The sequence below is a fragment of the Coregonus clupeaformis genome, chromosome 11 (assembly GCF_020615455.1).
Source record: "Coregonus clupeaformis isolate EN_2021a chromosome 11, ASM2061545v1, whole genome shotgun sequence".
NCBI lineage: Eukaryota > Metazoa > Chordata > Actinopteri > Salmoniformes > Salmonidae > Coregonus > Coregonus clupeaformis.
Window position 1 is genome coordinate 29,936,259 of NC_059202.1, and position 19,809 is coordinate 29,956,067.

The window sequence follows — 19,809 nt, forward strand, 5'->3', positions numbered from 1 at the left end:
TCTCAGAGATCGCCAATATATGAATGTTCTCATTTTAGCAAGTTATTGATTTCATAAACCTTCTTTCTAAGGCTACATACAGTGCATTCGGAAAGTATTAAGACCCGTTGACTTTTTCCACATTTTGTTACGTTACAGCCTTATTCTGAAATTAATTAAATTGTTTTTTCCCTCATCAATCTACACACAATACCCCATAATGACAAAGCAAAAACAGGTTTTGGAAATTTTTGGAAAAAATAAATTAAAAAACGGAAATATCACATTTACATAATTATTCAGACCCTTTACTCAGTACTTTGTTGAAGCACCTTTGGCAGCGATTATAGCCTCGAGTCTTCTTGGGTATGATGCTACAAGCTTGGCACACCTGTATTTGGGGATTTTCTCCCATTCTACTCTGCAGATCCTCTCAAGCTCTGTCAGGTTGGATGGGGAGCGTCGCTGCACACCTATTTTCAGGTCTCTCCAGAGATGTTAGATCGGATTCAAGTCCGGGCTCTGGCTGGGCCACACAAATACATTCAGAGACTTTTCCCGAAGCAACTCCTGCGTTGTCTTGGCTGTGTGCTTAGGGTCATTGTCCTGTTGGAAGGTGAACCTTCGCCCCAGTCTGAAGTCCTGAGCGCTCTAGAGCAGGTTTTCATAAAGGCTCTCTCTGTACTTTGCTCCATTCATCTTTCCCTCGAACCTGACTACTCTCCCAGTCCCTGCCACTGAAAAACATCCCCACAGCATGATGCTTCCACCACCATGCTTCACGTTGGGATGGTGCCAGGTTTCCTCCAGACGTGACGCTTGGCATTCAAGCCAAATAGTTCAATCTTCGTTTCAGACCAGAGAATCTTGTTTCTCAAGGTCTGAGACTCCTTTAAGTGCCTTTTGGCAAACTCCAAAAGGGCTGTCATGTGCCTTTTACTGAGGAGTGGCTTCCGTCTGGCCACTCTACCATAAAGGCCTGATTGGTGGAGTGCTTTAGAGATGTTGTCTTTCTGGAAGGTTCTCCCATCTCCACAGAGGAACTCTGGAGCTCTGTCAGAGTGACCATTGGTTTCTTGGTCACCTCCCTGACCACGGCCCTTCTCCCCCGATTGCTCAGTTTGGCCGGGCGGCCAGCTCTAGGAAGAGTCTTGGTGGTTCCAAACTTCTTCCATTTAAGAATAATGGAGGCCACTGTGTTCTTGGGGACCTTCAATGTTGCAGAAATGTTTTGGTACCCTTCACCAGATCTGTGCATCAACACAATCCTGTCTCAGAGCTCTACGGACAGTTCCTTCGACCTCATGGCTTTGTTTTTGCTCTGACATGCACTGTCAACTGTGGGACCTTATATACAGTGAGGGAAAAAAGTATTTGATCCCCTGCTGATTTTGTACGTTTGCCCACTGACAAAGAAATGATCAGTCTATAATTTTAATGGTAGGTTTATTTGAACAGTGAGAGACAGAATAACAACAATAAAATCCAGAAAAACGCATGTAAAAAATGTTATACATTTATTTGCATTTTATTGAGGGAAATAAGTATTTGACCCCTTCTCCATCAGAAAGATTTCTGGCTCCAAGGTGTCTTTTATACAGGTAACGAGCTGAGATCAGGAGCACACTCAGTGCTCCTAATCTCAGTTTGTTACCTGTATAAAAGACACCTGTCCACAGAAGCAATCAATCAATCAGATTCCAAACTATCCACCATGGCCAAGACCAAAGAGCTCTCCAAGGATGTCAGGGACAAGATTGTAGACCTACACAAGGCTGGAATGGGCTACAAGACCATCGCCAAGCAGCTTGGTGAGAAGGTGACAACAGTTGGTGCGATTATTCGCAAATGGAAGAAACACAAAAGACCTGTCAATCTCCCTTGGCCTGGGGCTCCATTCAAGATCTCACCTCGTGGAGTTGCAATGATCATGAGAACAGTGAGGAATCAGCCCAGAACTACACATGAGGATCTTGTCAATGATCTCAAGGCAGCTGGGACCATAGTCACCAAGAAAACAATTGGCAACACACTACGCCGTGAAGGACTGAAATCCTGCAGCGCCCGCAAGGTCCCCCTGCTCAAGAAAGCACTTATACAGGCCCGTCTGAAGTTTGCCAATGAACATCTGAATGATTCAGAGGAGAACTGGGTGAAAGTGTTGTGGTCAGATGAGACCAAAATCGAGCTCTTTGGCATCAACTCAACTCGCCGTGTTTGGAGGAGGAGGAATGCTGCCTATGACCCCAAGAACACCATCCCCACCGTCAAACACGGAGGTGGAAACATTATGCTTTGGGGGTGTTTTTCTGCTAAGGGGACAGGACAACTTCACCGCATCAAAGGGACGATGGACAGGGCCATGTACCGTCAAATCTTGGGTGAGAACCTCCTTCCCTCAGCCAGGGCATTGAAAATGGGTCGTGGATGGGTATTCCAGCATGACAATGACCCAAAACACACGGCCAAGGCAACAAAGGAGTGGCTCAAGAAGAAGCACATTAAGGTCCTGGAGTGGCCTAGCCAGTCTCCAGACCTTAATCCCATAGAAAATATCTGGAGGGAGCTGAAGGTTCAAGTTGCCAAACGTCAGCCTCGAAACCTTAATGAGAGAAGATCTGCAAAGAGGAGTGGGACAAAATCCCTCCTGAGATGTGTGCAAACTACAAGAAACATCTGACCTCTGTGATTGCCAACAAGGGTTTTGCCACCAAGTACTAAGTCATGTTTTGCAGAGGGGTCAAATACTTATTTCCCTCATTAAAATGCAAATCAATTTATAACATTTTTGACATGCGTTTTTCTGGATTTTTTGGTTGTTATTCTGTCTCTCACTGTTCAAATAAACCTACCATTAAAATTATAGACTGATCATGTCTTTGTCAGTGGGAAAACGTACAAAATCAGCAGGGGATCAATACTTTTTTCCCTCACTGTAGACAGGTGTGTGCCTTTCCAAATCATGTCAAATCAATTGAATTTACTACAGGTGGCTGTGGACTCCAATCAAGTTGTAGAAACATCTCAAGGATGATCAATGGAAACAGGATGCACCTGAGCTCAAGTTCGTGTCTCATAGCAAAGGGCATGAATACTTATGTAAATGCATTTTTTAGTGTTTTGCAAACATTTCTAACAAACTGTTTTGTAGATTGATGAGGATTTTATTTTATTTAATCAATTTTAGAATAAGGCTGTAACATAACAAAACGTGGAAAAAGGGAAGGGGTCTGAACACTTTCCGAAAGCACTGTATATATTAATATGGGTTATTTTTAGCCCATTTCCTGGGTAGCTTATCAGAGATAGACATAATATAAAATAACATTAAAAAGCATGACTAATAGTCAGTCAATCAGGCACTTGTGCGTTTCAGTTGGTGTATTTTTTTAATGTGGGGCTTAAGCTACTGACCCGGAAGCTCTCTCACTCCTCCCAGTCTTTTGGGAGGGAGGGTGGACAATGAGCCTGTCATAGCAGATGTAAGCAATGTCCCCACGCTCTCTGGCAGCTTTCATGGCTGGGATAAGTTCTTTCCGCCTCTGGCGCACAGCTTCTGAGTAATCCTTGTTAAGGAAGATGTTGGTTCCTCTCAAGTTCTTGGCTTTCTCCAGAACAGCCATCTTGTCCCTAAACCTTAGGAACTTAATCACTATCAGCCTGGGTCTGTCACCTAGGCTGGTTACAGGTTTTCCAGACCTGTGGGAGCGCTCCACCTCAATATTCGTATGATCCATCAGCAGCGTTCAGTGATATTTTTTAAAACTTTCTCCTCAGACTCTGCCTAGTTCTCATGTGAAGACTCTATGCCATCCACAACGATGTTATTCCTCCTGGATTGTCCCTCTAGATAGTCTGTTTTCACAGTCATCGTTAATAATGATTCACAGACAGTGCTGATGTCATCTCGCGTGGACTTACAGTTTGTTGTCATATTGCTGCAAGTCTCTTTCAAGACATCCACCTCTCCTTAGGAGAACTGCAAACTGTTCTTAAAGTCCTGGACCTCTCTGTGAAGATCGTCAATTTTTTTGTTAGTTGAGTCCATCAGTATTTGGACAAAGCTCTTGAAGCTATTTTCCTGTTGTTGTAACAACTGCTTATAGAACCCTTTTTGTTCGTTTAAAAGAGCCTTCACCTGTGATTGAGAAAAACAATCCTCTCTGTTACTCCCACCGTCTTTGGTTTTGGATGTCACGGTAGCAACATAGGCCTCATCAGGGGAACACTGAGGTTGAGGTGTCTCTGTGTATGCCTGAGCATTAATGTGCTCCGAGCTAAGCCATGACCTGGGGTGAATACCTGTGGATCTCCCTACCATACTGCAGACACACACACCTCTAATCTGGCACGGTTGCCCTGTCCAGGGCTGGAGTAATACGCTCTAAAGAGCAATGATGGAGTATAAGGCCTACACATGATGGCAGGCAGGTGTAAACAGCCTGGAGCCGTGAACTAAAGAAAACCACAAACATTTCCATAATTCAGACAAGCTTTGAGTAATGAACATGTAAAAGTTCCCCCTTTCTCAGCTCAAACTCAACGTCCACATCCCGGCCCATTTTGTAATGGCAATAACCAAATAAAATCTACAGATATATTAGATTTGTTTTAAAGACCCAAAGTGGAATGTGCTAAAACAAACCACCGACATACATGAGTAGATATAGATATGGGTTCCACACGGTACTGAGTCAGGTCTTTGGGTTGAGAAAACACTGAACACCAAATACCCCCCCCCCCACACACACACACACACACAGAATATCCTCAACCACCCCTGGCACCCTCCACCCCTCCCCCTCCAGGGAACGACTACTGCGACGCTGCGGTGCTGCTGGGCGGTGAGACCTGAGCAACTGACAAACACAAGAGGTTGGCTGTCAGATAGGACCAAAGCCCCTGTAAGCCTTTAAGGCATTCCACTCCCTGCTGGCACTTCATGTTTAATACCATTTTGTTTAGTATGAAAAGATTATGTGGGTTGAAAAAAAAGAGAAAGATTAAATCTGCCATGTGTGTGAGGTGTGTGTGGGGTGTGGTGTGTGTGTATGTGGGGGGGTGCTCTGCATCAAATAAAATCTACAGATATATTAGATTTGTTTAAAGACCCAAAGTGGAATGTGCATTTGCATTGTGGCATTTGATGGCCTTGTGAGATAAAATTGCCCAACTGTTGCTAGCATGTGTTTTAAATGTGTAATTTTCACACCACACACACGTTGTTGCTTAACAACGTTTAGGGAGCCATCAAGTAGTTGAGGAGGGAGCAAGAATGGTTAGCTAGCAGTAAACCAAACAAGCATCTGCTCTGCTCTAAGTTCAGCTGGCTGATTATGCAGGGGTTCCCAACCATTTTTCACCAGGGCCCCCCTTTTCACATTTGTAAAATGTCATGTCCCCCCTTTTATTTTTTATTATTGTTTATTGAGATAGCCTATATTAAATACAGCACCAGCTTGATTTTGTTTAATTTCTAATTTCTCAACCCGATTTCCCCAAATGTTATTCCTTATATCTATATATCTATATATCTATATATCTATATATATATATATATATATATATTTTTTTTTTTATAAACAATACAAAACATACACATACAAATGACAACATCGTACAAACATCAACTACATCACACCTGCCCAGACCCACTAGCACAAACCCCCATTTCCAGCGCCCACATCACTTTCCGCCACATGGCCTCAAACTGCACCATTTTGTTTCTCTCCGTAGCCCATGCACTTTACATTTTTAGATAATAAAGCATTTGACCTTTCCATTGCGTCAACGATGGAGGATTGGTTGGTTTCCAGTTTTTAAGTATACTTTTATTTTTTGGGATTGACGAGAAGTATCACCCAGCCCATCGGGTATCTCACTGCACCCTCATATGCCATGTCTTTAAATATGCACACAATTTTCTTACTCTGCCCATATCTTTTGGACTTTATAACATTCCCACAAGGCATGGATTATTGAGTCATTAGTTTTACACTTCAGACATGACTCTGCCTTTGTGCTGTAGAATTTGTGAATTGTCTCTTGTATATTAAATTCTATACATACATTTATACTGGATTAAGCGTACATTTTTGTTAACTGTAATCTTGTTAGTTATGTTCCAACATTCCCTCATTTGTGCCAATGTCAGTTATTTTTAAGTCTTGGTTTCAATAGTTTAGATTTAGTTTTCTAAGAGATTGTCTGCAAGGTTTTGTATTGTTTACCTATCATTTGAATATCCTTTTCTGACTCAAATAGTATTCCCTCAAGATTGCTCTGATGTCCAAAAGATTTCAGGCCTCCTGAGTGGCGCAGCGGTCTAAGGCAGTGCTTGAGGCGTCACTACAGACCCGGGTTTGATCACTGGCTGTGACCGGGAGACATGAGGCGGTGCACAATTGGCCCAGCGTCGTCCGGGTTAGGGGAGGGTTTGGCCGGCCGAGATTTCCTTGTCCCATCGCGCTCTAGCAACTCCTTGTGGCGGGCCAGGCGACTGCAAGCTGACTTCGGTCGCCAGCTGGACGGTGTTTCCTGCGACACATTGGTGCAGCTGGCTTCCGGGTTAAGTGAACAGTGTGTCAAGAAGCAGTGCGACTTGGCATGGTCGTGTTTCAAAGGACGCATGGCTCTCGACCTTCACCTCTCCCAAGTCCGTAGGGGAGTTGCAGTGATGGGACAAGACTGTAACTACCAATTGGATATCACGAAAAAAGGGGTAAAAGTACAATAAAAAATAAAAAGAAATGTTGTGATATAAAACTTTTAAGTAGCATGTACTTGAAAATATCTACATTGGTCAATCCAAAATTGCTTTTTAAAGCTGTCATGGAAGTAAATGTATTTCCTAATACCAAGTTATTTGGTATATTTGGTATACTCCTGAGTGGCGCAGTGGTCTAAGGCACTGCATCGCAGTGCTAACTGTGCCACTAGAGATCCTGGTTCGAATCCAGGCTCTGTCGCAGCCGGCCGTGACCGGGAGACTCATGGGCGGCGCACAATTGGCCCAGGGTAGGGGAGGGAATGGCCGGCAGGGATGTAGCTCAGTTGATAGAGCATGGCGTTTGCAACGCCAGGGTTGTGGGTTCGATTCCCACGGGGGGCCAGTATAAAAAAAATATGTATTCACTAACTGTAAGTCGCTCTGGATAAGAGCGTCTGCTAAATGACTAAAATGTAAATTTACAGTTTCTATGCCTTTAGTTTTCCATGTTGACCAATTTATCGGTGAATTCTGAAAAGCTATCCAAGGATTGTTCCAAAAGGTTGTGTTTTTAGGGAGTGATATTGGTTCTTCTAGAATACGTTACATTTTCTTCCATATTGTTATAGTGTTCTTAACTATGAAGCTATTAATGTTCTTAGACACGTAAGAAGATTCTGGGGATGAGCATGCGCATCTTCAATATGTACCCATTGTTCCTCTTTAGTGCATTTAACTATATGTCACAAGTAAAATGTAATTCCGCTACCAAATATGTTTTATTATGATAATTTATATGAACCCTCAAGTTATACATATTCTCTTTTAAAGAAAGTGAATAGATAGATTGATAGTGACAGAGTCACACATGGTATAAAATTACTTTCCAAGCAAAGTCCAATTTCTTTTACTCCTCGACTTTAGAAGGACGAAGTTCAGCTTCTGAATGTCATGGAGACAAACCAAAGATATTCCTGTGCATCAGAGTTACGTCTTCCTCTGGCATTTTACCACTTGTTTCTAGACTAAAGTATTTTTTTACTCCTCAAATCAAGGAAGGTTTGTCCCTGATGGCCTGCTGTCACTGACGGTCTGTCTGACCAGCCCAGCACCACATCAATCTATCTAGTTACCGCATCTCGCCACTCCACTCCTCAGTATGCTAATTATCAGGGGTCACTTTTACATATAACACTATAGAGACCACCAGCAGACCACCGTGGAGGTGTTCAATCAGCACAGTGTAAGCTATCATGATATACAGTAGATCTGCAACAACTCTGTCTTAAGGCTGAGTAATGCTACATACCACCATCCTACTGCATCAGACTGATAAAGGTGTAAGGTGAGAAAGGGGAATATTTTTATGTGAGCGATCTTTGCCCATGACTGCACTACCTTGCAAACAAAAATGAATAGTTAGGACGTCCCCTGAACGTCATGAAATGGTCACCTAAAGTGATCAGGACGCTGTGTTGTGGTCCACTGGAGGTTTTGTCTAGTTCCCAACTTGTTCCGGGGACGTCACCTGATGGTTGCGAAGAAACGTTCTCAGAAAAAACAACTTTCTAGCCAGGGCACGCGCACCCTAGTTTCATTACACATCACCCCTTGTTACTGTTGCCAAGCCCATCAAGGTTCTGATTGGTGAACCACTGATTACATTGTGTATGTTTATTCATCCAGTAATTATTATTCAACATGTCCTCACCTGGGATTTGAACTCACTACCTCCTGGTTCACAGCATTCCGATCTTCCTGCTACGCCACCATGTCTGTGTCAATGACTGATTTCACCTGTATTCCTACACTTTGTACTTCAAAGTAAATCTCAGCTCTGTTAAAAATATACTCAAGAAAAACAATTATATTTTTCATAGTGATTCAGGAAAAACAGACAACTATACTGAAAACCCAAACTCAAATTGCTGAAATAAGTAAATGAAATCAATGATGAGAGAATAGTCAGATTAACTGATAACTATACTCAACAAAAATATAAACCCAACATTTAAAGTGTTGGTCCCATGTTTCATGAGCTGAAATAAAAGATCCCAGAAATGTTCCATATGCACAAAAAGCTTATTTCTCTCAAATGTTTTGCACAAAATTGTTTACATCCCTGTTAGTGAGCATTTCTCCTTTGCCAAGATAATCCATCCCATGACAGGTGTGGCATATCAAGAAGGCCACTCTAAAATGTGCAGTTTTGTCACACAACACAATGCCACAGTTTTGAGGGAGTGTGCAATTGGAAGGCTGACTGCAGGAATGTCCACCGGAGCTGTTGCCAGAGAATTGAATGTGCAATTCTCTACCATAAGCTGCCTCTAACATCGTTTTAGAGAATTTGGCAGTACGTCCAACAGGCCTCACAACTGCAGACCACGTGTAACCACATCAGCCCAGGACCTCCACAGCTGGCTTCTTTACCTGCGGGATCACCTGAGATCAGGCACCCGGACAGCTGATGAAACTGAGGAGTATTTCTGTCTGTAATAAAGCCCTTTTGAGGGGAAAAACTAATTCTTATTGGCTGGGCCTCGCTCCCAAGTGGGTGGGCCTATGCCCTCCCAGGCCCACCCATGCCTGCGCCCCTGCCCAGTCATGTGAAAGCCATAGATTAGGGCCTAATTTATTTATTTCAATTGACTGATTTCCTTATATGAACTGTAACTCAGTAAAATCATTGAAATTGTTGCATGTTGCATTTATATTTCTGTTCAGTATAAAATAGCAGTGCAGATGGCACTCTTTTGCTAAGTGCAGGTCATGAATGTGTAGGGGACTTTTTGAAATTCTACAGGTCGTTTTGAAAAGTTAGTACTAAGTTATCATGTCAAATGTAATCATATTGTCAATGATTAAAGATTTTTACACTATTTTAGCTGAACAGCGCTTCAAGAGCGTCCTAAAAACGTCCTCGGGAATTAGACAAAACCTCCAGGGGACCATGACATAACGTTCAAACCCCTTTAGGTGACCATTTCATGACATTCCGGGGACGTCCTAATGAATAGTAAAATGAAAGTCCTGAGAACATCCTAAAAAAGGTCCTGACATGGTCCTCAGTGACGTCCTGGTAACTTACACAGAACTAGACAAAGGAACACCAGAGAATGTTACCTTGGGACCATCATGCGACATCCCCTTGACCATCATGAAATGTCCCCTTGTGGTCATTGAATGTCCCATGGATAACGTCTTATATTTGGGGTATGAATCTAGTTTAAATATCAACTTATTTTCAGTGGAGAAATGTGAAACATCATGGGAAAAAGGTATCTCCTCTCTTCCTTGTGTTCTAAGAGGTGAGAGAGGGGCTTAGAGGGATGATGCAACCACAAGCTGAGAGCCACCCCCTCAACCCCTCACACCATCCTCTCTACTCAGCAGTGGAAGGTTATCATTAGTTTGAATTAGTGGTTTGGCCCGACAGCTGTTCCATTCACCTGTACTTCACAGATACTTTTACCTTTGGTGTTTGTTCCTCTCTCATTTCACATAGACAGAGTCAAACCTAGTTTGAAGATAACAAAGGTTAAGACAATAGGATTCTAATATTCCATAACTCTTTACATAAATGCAAAGGGACCTGCGCAACTAGGCTCCCTCTTCCTCTTTAGGTAGATATCTGCCTCTCCAGATTTTTCCTTATATTTGCTTTATAATGTTAATTTCAGATAGTGATGTTCAGGTATTAAATTGTCTTAATATGTTGATTAAAGTCAGAAAGTTAGCTAGGAAGAAAAGTTATGATGTATTATAGAGAATGCTTAAAAAACCTTCCATCGTGAAGAAGGGCTTAGTATTGTCACGAATTCAGCCGAGGCTGCCCCTCCTCCTTGCTCGGGCAGGTTTCGGCGTTCGTCGTCACCAGCTTACTAGCCACTACTGCTCCATTTATCATCACTCCATTTGTCTTGTCTTGTCTTGTCTTGTCAATCACACACACCTAGTACTCATTCCCTCATTAGTCTGTGTATAAGTGTTCCCTCTGCCCCCTTGTCCTTTGTGAGTGATTGTTCGTTGTGAGAGTGAGTAGCTCGGTTGAGCTCTTTACTTGTATGCAGCCAAGGTTGATTTTCCCTTGTGCTAGTTTCGTTCTGTCGCTATATGCGCTACATTATTGTACACTGAATAAACTCTTGATTTCGGTGTTTTACGTCCTGTGCCTGACTCCGTCATTCACACCTCATCACAAGTATTTTATCGTCCCAATTTGTCTCAGTCATGTAGCAACCTCCTGCTACCCAATCAAAATTAAATCCATCCTGAGTCGCCGAAAGCTACCATCACTATTGTACAATATTACACAGAGAAATTACATGTCAGAGAGAGCTAGCAAAACAATAATCCACTTGTTCAGCCAAAGCAACAGGTCTGTGATGATGTAAAGTGGAAACATCCCAGAGATTAGCAGAGAGTGACATTGATACGAGTCAGAGATTCCAGAGCCTGAGCTCACAGGCAGCATCGTACGACACTAGTCTGTATGGTTGCAAGGGGCCCAAGCCAACACTCGCCGCCTCAGCCAACGCTCGCCGCCTCAGCCAACACATTCTATTCTGCCTCAGCCTGGCTCTGCTTTTCAAGACCTCACTATCTCTCTCTAATTGGCTGACTCAAGAGGAGAACAGGTTGTAGTTCTGAGGAATGTTCTGACTAGAATAATAAAACCAGGACTTCCTCTCTAGCTTTTCACTGACACGAGTCATTCAAAACAACATTCCGAAAAGAAGTCTGGAAACTTTATAGTTCAACTAAAATGGAGAATTGATGGTCTTGAAATGGAACGCAATTGATATTTCCATCCATCGCACCATGCAGAACAAATCACACAAAAAAAAACTTCAACAGAGCTTTCCTTCAACCACACACTCAGACCTAAACACTGGGCAGGGTGCTTAATAACTAGTGGGCAACAACAACAGCACATTTGCTTAATTCAAGTTGGGCCACCCACCAAGCTGTTGTGAAGCTGCCTGCCCTGTGTGGTGATAAGAGAAGCAGAGAGGGAGGGCAGGCTGTTTTCTTCAAAAAGAGGGCCTGTAGATTCAGGCAGGGCTGCCTGGGCTGACAGGCCCTGATTGACGTGTTAGTTGGACCCAGAGCTACACAGGCAGGCAGGCAGGGCCCTTTTGAAGAAGATGTGAGGAGGAGGTGGAGGAGGAGGCCGGTGGCGGTATTTATAGACAACAACTGATGGGATGCCCTCGTTAGCACACGACCCACTGGGCCAGATGACAGAGGCACCGCCGAGGGTCACATGACCATATTACTCCAGCGCCCCGCATTTAGGAGAGGGTATGCCGCACACAGAGAGCATAGTGAGAGAGGGAGGGAGGGAGTTAGGGGAGGTAGCGATAAAGAGCAAATTGAGGGAGGGAGGGGAGGTAGCGATAAAGAGCATAGTGAGGGAGGTAGCAATAAAGAGCATAGTGAGGGAGGGAGGGAGGGAAGGAGGGAGGGAGGTAGCGATAAAGAGCATAGTGAGGGAGGGAGGGAGGGAGGGAGGGAGGGAGGGAGGGAGGGAGGGAGGGAGAGAGGGAGCGATAAATAGCATAGTGAGAGAGGGAGGGAGGGAGGTAGCGATAAAGAGCATAGTGAGGGAGGGAGGGAGGTAACGTTAAGAGCATAGTGAGGGAGGGAGGGGAGGAAGCAATAAAGAGCATAGTGAGGGAGGGGAGGGAGGTAATGATAAAGAGCATAGTGAGGGATGGAGGGAGGGAGGTAGTGATAAAGAGCATAGTGAGAGAGGGAGGGAGGGAGGGAGGGAGGGAGGGAGGGAGGGAGGGAGGGAGGGAGGGAGGGAGGGAGGGAGGGAGGGAGGGAGTGGGAGGGAGGGAGGGAGGGAGGGAGCGATAAAGAGCATAGTGAGGGATGGAGGGAGGGAGGTAGTGATAAAGAGCATTGTGAGGGAGGGGAGGGAGGGAGGGGAGGTAGCGATTAAAAGCATAGTGAGGGAGGGAGGTAGAAATAAAGAGCATAGTGAGGGAGGGAGGTAGCGATAAAAATATAAAAAGCATAGTGAGGGAGGGAGTGAGGGAAGGAGGGAGGGAGTGAGGGAAGGAGGTAGTGAAAAAGAGCATAGTGAGGGAGGGAGGGAGCGATAAAGAGCATAGTGAGAGAGGGAGGGAGGGAGGGAGGGAGGGAGGTAGTGAGGGAGGGAGGTAGGGAGGGAGGGAGGGAGGGAGGGAGGGAGGGAGGGAGGGAGGGAGGGAGGGAGGGAGGGAGGGAGGGAGGGAGGGAGGGAGGGAGGGAGGGAGGGAGGGAGCGATAAAGAGCATAGTGAGGGAGGGAGGGAGGGAGGGATAAAGAGCATAGTGAGGGAGGTAGTGATAAAGAGCATAGTGAGGGAGGGAGAAAGGGAGGGAGGGAGGGAGGGAGGGAGGGAGGTAGTGATAAAGAGCATAGGGAGAGAGGGAGGGAGGGAGATAGTGATAAAGAGCATAGTGAGGGAGGGAGAGAGAGAGGGAGGGAGGGAGGGAGGGAGGGAGGGAGGGAGGGAGGGAGGGAGGGAGGGAGGGAGGTAGCGATAAAGAGCATAGTGAGGGAGGGAGGGAGGGAGGGAGGGAGGGAGGGAGGGAGGGAGGAAGCGATAAAGAGCATAGTGAGGGAGGGAGGGAGCATGCACACACACACACACACACACACACTGCAGAGCCACACTCTCCACATACAAGGACCCAGTAGAGGCAGGTGAGCGCTGGAACGGGGTGCACCTCTTTCAACTTCCCCCAAAGAACCCCCGTCTGGAGATGACACCAAACCCTCAGCAACAGAAACAAAGGTGGTGGCACCAGAGAGAGGAAAAAACCCTTTGTGTTTTTAGCATTTAAAGTACATAAAGCAAAAATATTTTACTTGAGTATGTCCCAAAGCCAGACGTGATGTAGCCGGATACTATTGTGGATACTCTGGGAACAAGCCAGAATTTAAATCTGTATTTAAATCAGGATCTGGTGGCAATTTACTCCGGGGTTAAGTCATGTCCTGTAGTATTTTATTATGTTCTAAACACATAGGTATAAAAGGTATAAAACAGAAGATATAGGATATATACTGGTCGTCATGGCAAACAATCAGGCATGACCAAACTAATACAGTGTCCTCTCAAGATGGTCTCCCACAATCCAACACAGTTAATGAGACATAGAGGTATTTAGAGTTGCTATCCCACGACAGTTACATTATACTGAAGCTGTTTTTGTTGGATTAAGATTTTAGTCATCCCCAGTTAAATTCTCTTTTTTGATGTCTAGTAATCCAAGCCTTAACAGGATGGAAGAGAGAACAAATACAGAGACATTGTGGAACATATTGGGCTTACATGGGCACACACTGTGTTTTTTTTTGTTCTGGAGAGACTCCTGGGGAGAAAGGGTTAAGTAGAAGAGGTTCCCCTCTCCCTCACCCCATCACCACCACCACCATATGCAAACAAACATCCCTAGCCCACCTCTCCCTCCTTTTCCTCCTCCTCCCCCCTCTTCTCCTTTTTGGAATCATTGATGTGAGGTCTATTGTGTGAGCTGAGCAGAGCAGAGCGGAGGGAGAGGAAGCGTGGCCCTGTGTGGCCTCAGCCTTGGACTCTGTTACGGCCTGACCACTGACCCACTCACCCGCCTTTTAAAGAGGTTTTAGGGTCACAGGTTCACAGCAAGGTGACTCAACTGTGAACGACGGGCGGCATCTCCTTTCAAAGGCCCGCCTTCACCTCCACTTCTCCCCCTCCTCTCTTCCCCTCTCCCTCTCTTCCCTAGCCCCATATCACCCCTCATTCCTCCGGCCCTGTCTAACCCCTCTCTTTCCCCCAGCGCCTTCACTTCTCCTTCTACCCAGCCCCATCTCACCCCTCTTTCCCTCAGCCACTCCCTCAGTGCCTGTCACTATGCACCCACCTCCTACCCCGCCGCAACAGTGCTAATTAACATCCCAAGGAGGTGAGAACATGAGTTTTGATGAGGGTTGGGGCCTATTAGCTAAGGCGAATGCTCAAGCTTCAGGTTAGTCATTGGGGGTATAACCTGACCACATTTCCATGGGCAGCTACAGTAGGACTAACTGTGGCCAAAGAGTTTATACTGACTGCATAGACATCCAAGAATTCACAGAGGGAATCAGACTGTATCAATAATCATTGCTGCATTTTAGCCAGAATATTATGTGCTAGCTGTCTACTCTGTGTTTTATAAATGTGCAATGAGCATAAAAATGAACATTTACATTGGGGAAAAAAAGTATTTAGACAGCCACCAATTGTGCAAGTTCTCCCACTTAAAAAGATGAGAAAGGCCTGTAATTGACATCATAGCATAGGTACACGTCAACTATGACAGACAAATTGAGATTTTTTTTCTCCAGAAAATCACATTGTAGGATTTTTTATGAATTTATTTGCAAATTATAGTGGAAAATAAGTATTTGGTCACCTACAAACAAGCAAGATTTCTGGCTCTCACAGACCTGTAACTTCTTCTTTAAGAGGCTCCTCTGTCCTCCACTCGTTACCTGTATTAATGGCACCTGTTTGAACTTGTTATCAGTATAAAAGACACCTGTCCACAACCTCAAACAGTCACACTCCAAACTCCACTATGGCCAAGACCAAAGAGCTGTCAAAGGACACCAGAAACAAAATTGTAGACCTGCACCAGGCTGGGAAGACTGAATCTGCAATAGGTAAGCAGCTTGGTTTGAAGAAATCAACTGTGGGAGCAATTATTAGGAAATGGAAGACATACAAGACCACTGATAATCTCCCTCGATCTGGGGCTCCACGCAAGATCTCACCCCGTGGGGTCAAAATGATCACAAGAACGCTGAGCAAAAATCCCAGAACCACACGGGGGGACCTAGTGAATGACCTGCAGAGAGCTGGGACCAAAGTAACAAAGCCTACCATCAGTAACACACTACGCCGCCAGGGACTCAAATCCTGCAGTGCAAGACGTGTCCCCCTGCTTAAGCCAGTACATGTCCAGGCCCGTCTGAAGTTTGCTAGAGCGCATTTGGATAATCCAGAAGAGGATTGGGAGAATGTCATATGGTCATATGGTCAGATGAAACCAAAATATAACTTTTTGGTAAAAACTCAACTCGTCGTGTTTGGAGGACAAAGAATGCTGAGTTGCATCCAAAGAACACCATACCTACTGTGAAGCATGGGAGTAGAAACATCATGCTTTGGGGCTGTTTTTCTGCAAAGGGACCAGGACGACTGATCCGTGTAAAGGAAAGAATGAATGGGGCCATGTATCGTGAGATTTTGAGTGAAAACCTCCTTCCATCAGCAAGGGCATTGAAGATGAAACATTGCTGGGTCTTTCAGCATGACAATGATCCCAAACACACCGCCCGGGCAACGAAGGAGTGGCTTCGTAAGAAGCATTTCAAGGTCCTGGAGTGGCCTAGCCAGTCTCCAGATCTCAACCCCATAGAAAATCTTTGGAGGGAGTTGAAAGTCCGTGTTGCCCAGCGACAGCCCCAAAACATCACTGCTCTAGAGGAGATCTGCATGGAGGAATGGGCCAAAATACCAGCAAAAGTGTGTGAAAACCTTGTGAAGACTTACAGAAAACGTTTGACCTGTGTCATTGCCAACAAAGGGTATATAACAAAGTATTGAGAAACTTTTGTTAATTACCAAATACTTATTTTCCACCATAACTTGCAAATAAATTCATTAAAAATCCTACAATGTGATTTTCTGGATTTTTTTTCCTAATTTTGTCTGTCATAGTTGACGTGTACCTATGATGAAAATTACAGGCCTCTCTCATCTTTTTAAGTGGGAGAACTTGCACAATTGGTGGCTGACTAAATACTTTTTTCCCCCACTGTATATAAGGAATTGGCAACTCGTTCTCATTCTGAGAAATCTTCTTATCCAGGTAGGCCACTTGATTTCAAAATCGAAACAAAGTGAACAGGCTATGTTGTTCAGACAGTTGGAGACAAACAGGAGGGTGTATTCATAACAGTTCAACTGTTCTACCTGGTTAGCAAATAGATCTAAGTTTGCTGGTCTTTAAATATAAAGATTAGCTGGCTACTCACCAGCAGGTGGGCCTGTGTTTGAGAGATTGTTTATGAGACCTGTGTTAATTTTCTATAATGCCTGTTACCAGAAGTTGGTCATTATTAGTGGATGTGCATTGTGAATGGTTCTGGTTAAATTTGTAACAAAAACAACAAAAACAACAACAAAAATGTGTAACTTGAAAGCCAGATCAGTGATTATTGCAAAAAAAGCAGGTTAAACTATTTTGATCAAATAATTAAATAATTAGGGTTGAAGGCTTATATTTAGCCTAGGTATACATTTTACAAGCCCTGAATTCATTAGATTATTCCCTACTGTTGGAAATGCAGTGTATTGAGCTTTAATTGTGCAACAAAGCTTAGTTTGAAAAAATAGAGATACGATTTTCAGGCCATATCACCCAGCCCTACAATCCCTACAAAAATGTCCATTAATTATAATGCACATAATAATTAACATTTCCTGTTGCTGAAGGATTTTTTTCCTGCTGTAGCAAGCTGGCACATATTAAGATCCTACATCTGTAGTGAAAGAAGTGTACAAACAGTCCCTACTCAACATGAGAACTACTGTCAGTTCCAGACAAGGAGAATGTCATGATTCATTTCATACAGAGTTGAACGTTGTCTTTGAAATATGCTCATTGATAATGGAAAGGCAAAACATCAACAGTGGTTTTACTGTAAGAGCATCTACTACAGTAGATAATACACTGTGTTTGTCATTGTACCATCAATTTACACTTAATTACGGGTTTCAATGGAAGAAATAAAGCAATCTGTCCTACCATTCCATGTCCACAGTCTGTCCCATCAGCCAAGGGCATGTGCTGTGTCCGACACCCTTTATGGTCCCCCTCAGCACTCGTACACCAAAGCCTCTTGCACTGTTTCTGTGTGGAAAGAGACAGCGAGAGCGGGAAGAAAGAGACATGTGGGAGAGAGACGGAGAAACAGAGAGAGGAAGGGAGCATTAAACACTGTTACAATACAACTGTTACAAAACCCCCAGTGCAGGATAATCATTTAACTGTTTTACCCCAAACTAGAAATCCCTAATATTGACAGTCAGACAGGAGGCTCTACAGTGCTGATCAGTATTAAGTACTCTTCCACCTGTACTGTACCAGTGAGATGTGTACCAGGCTTTATGTACAGTTCAGCCACTAGAACACCAGACAGTAACTTTTTAGCCACTTGGACAGCTGTTACTATCACTACAGATTAGCCACACAGTACTCCAGAAGTCTCCAACCAGACCAGAGCGGGCCGAGCCTACAGGGTAAGTGACTGGCAAGGGAACCATTTCTTCCTTCCATCCCCAGTCAGTCTTAAAGCATGTTCAAAATGAGAATGTATGCTCTGTTCGAAGGGAAAGCAGCTTGCCTCACAGCAGCCTATTAAACCTGAACAAAGCTAATTGTCTCATAAAACCACCAAAGCTGTGTGTCATACAGACAGCTCATTAAAAACACTGACTGGGGTACAGTGTTGTCTACAGTGTTGTCTATACTGTATAACATTATGACTTCATCATCTCAACACAAGACACATTAGAACCTCAGAAGCATATGACATCATTATCCATAGGGGGTTTGGTTGAGGACACTTTTACGGAGATAATAGAGAGACTGAGTTTACGTCCCAAATGGCACCTTATTCTCTATATAGTGCACTATATAGGGAATTGGGTGCCATTTGGGACATACCTTGAGAGACACCTTGTTGTGAGGAATTAAACCTGGCTCACCATGTAAGGGCAGACCATGGATCCGGGGCCAAACATGAGCTCACACTGTCGGTTGGCGTTGTAGATCTGACCAGGAAGGTGGTTGGGTAGCTCGTAGGTCCTGATCACTGGCTCATCCAACAGGCACTCTCCGTACCCTGTGCTGAAAGGTAACACATACACACATAAATATGCACGTATGCACACATTCACACGCACGCACACACACACACACAAGCAGTAAATAAGCACACATAAAAGCTTCATCACGCAAAGACCTTCATAGCTTCATCAGTCAAGATTCATACAGTACAACAGAATAGTCAGGATGATGTCATCTCTTTGTTATTCATAATCCCAAAATAAACATCTCTGTGTCACCATCCAGGAGTGATGATACTCAGATGTACACATCACTTTGTCCCGTGTGGGTGGTCTGGTCTGATGTGTGATGTTACCTAACAGTGAGACTGATACCACTTCCCCTCAGTGAAATGTAATATTAGTTAATGCTGTCACTATGAAACCGGAGCCAGGCATCATACAGAGGGAATAAAGCTGCATTTCCATGCAGACACAAAGCTATCCCAACCACATGTTTATTCAACAGACATTTCTCTGTGCACAAAGCAAACAGATTTGGACAAATAAAGCACCTTCATTGAGTTATCCAGCATAAATCAGGCTAGTTCACCATAACTATTATAATGACAGATTGCATGTCAGACACACCCTACCCCTACAGCACAGAAAAATACAACAAAAGCACAGCTGGACAAAATGTATGTAGGGCTATGTACCCAAAACACTGAATTAAGCACTAACCTTCAGACGTGCTTAAAAGCATGGTCACAAAACGTAGTCAAACACCATTCACCAAATATAAATTCCTCAAAAGATGTTTCTCCTCTATTTACTTTGCAACACAAAACAAAAAGGAAACTGGGGATGAAACAGTGTAGCCTATAATGTGTGTAATTATATGACATGTTGACGCTGCTCTTCCAATTTGTACCCTGTGTGGAGCTCAAACACCTGTTACATACAGACTACAGTGTGTGTGTGTGTGTGTGTGTGTGTGTGTGTGTGTGTGTGTGTGTGTGTGTGTGTGTGTGTGTGTGTGTGTGTGTGTGTGTGTGTGTGTGTGTGTGTACACTACAGTACACCACCAGCTGATATGAGGAGGACCGTAATTACCAGGGCTTAACTTGTGTTACCGCTGCGGTTTTCTTTCATTTCCACACAGACAAACTGTAAGAAACGTACAGTTATGAATATAACTACTGTTCCCTGATGGAGGGAACGAGATATAACATACTATGGGGAGTCACCGACCAATCATATT

The 19,809-nt window shown here is 44.1% G+C and overlaps 1 protein-coding gene across 1 annotated transcript in view; it reads right to left on the bottom strand.

The window, feature by feature from the left end:
- Positions 1 to 19,809, bottom strand: part of LOC121577132 (A disintegrin and metalloproteinase with thrombospondin motifs 20-like) — a 142,054-nt gene that overhangs the window by 62,047 nt on the left and 60,198 nt on the right. The window contains exons 10-11 of the mRNA XM_041890920.1: positions 18,486 to 18,627; positions 17,524 to 17,628 (exon numbers count right to left, since the gene is read on the bottom strand). Of these exons, the coding sequence (XP_041746854.1) occupies positions 17,524 to 17,628; positions 18,486 to 18,627 (247 nt within the window). The remainder of the gene's footprint in view (positions 1 to 17,523; positions 17,629 to 18,485; positions 18,628 to 19,809) is intronic.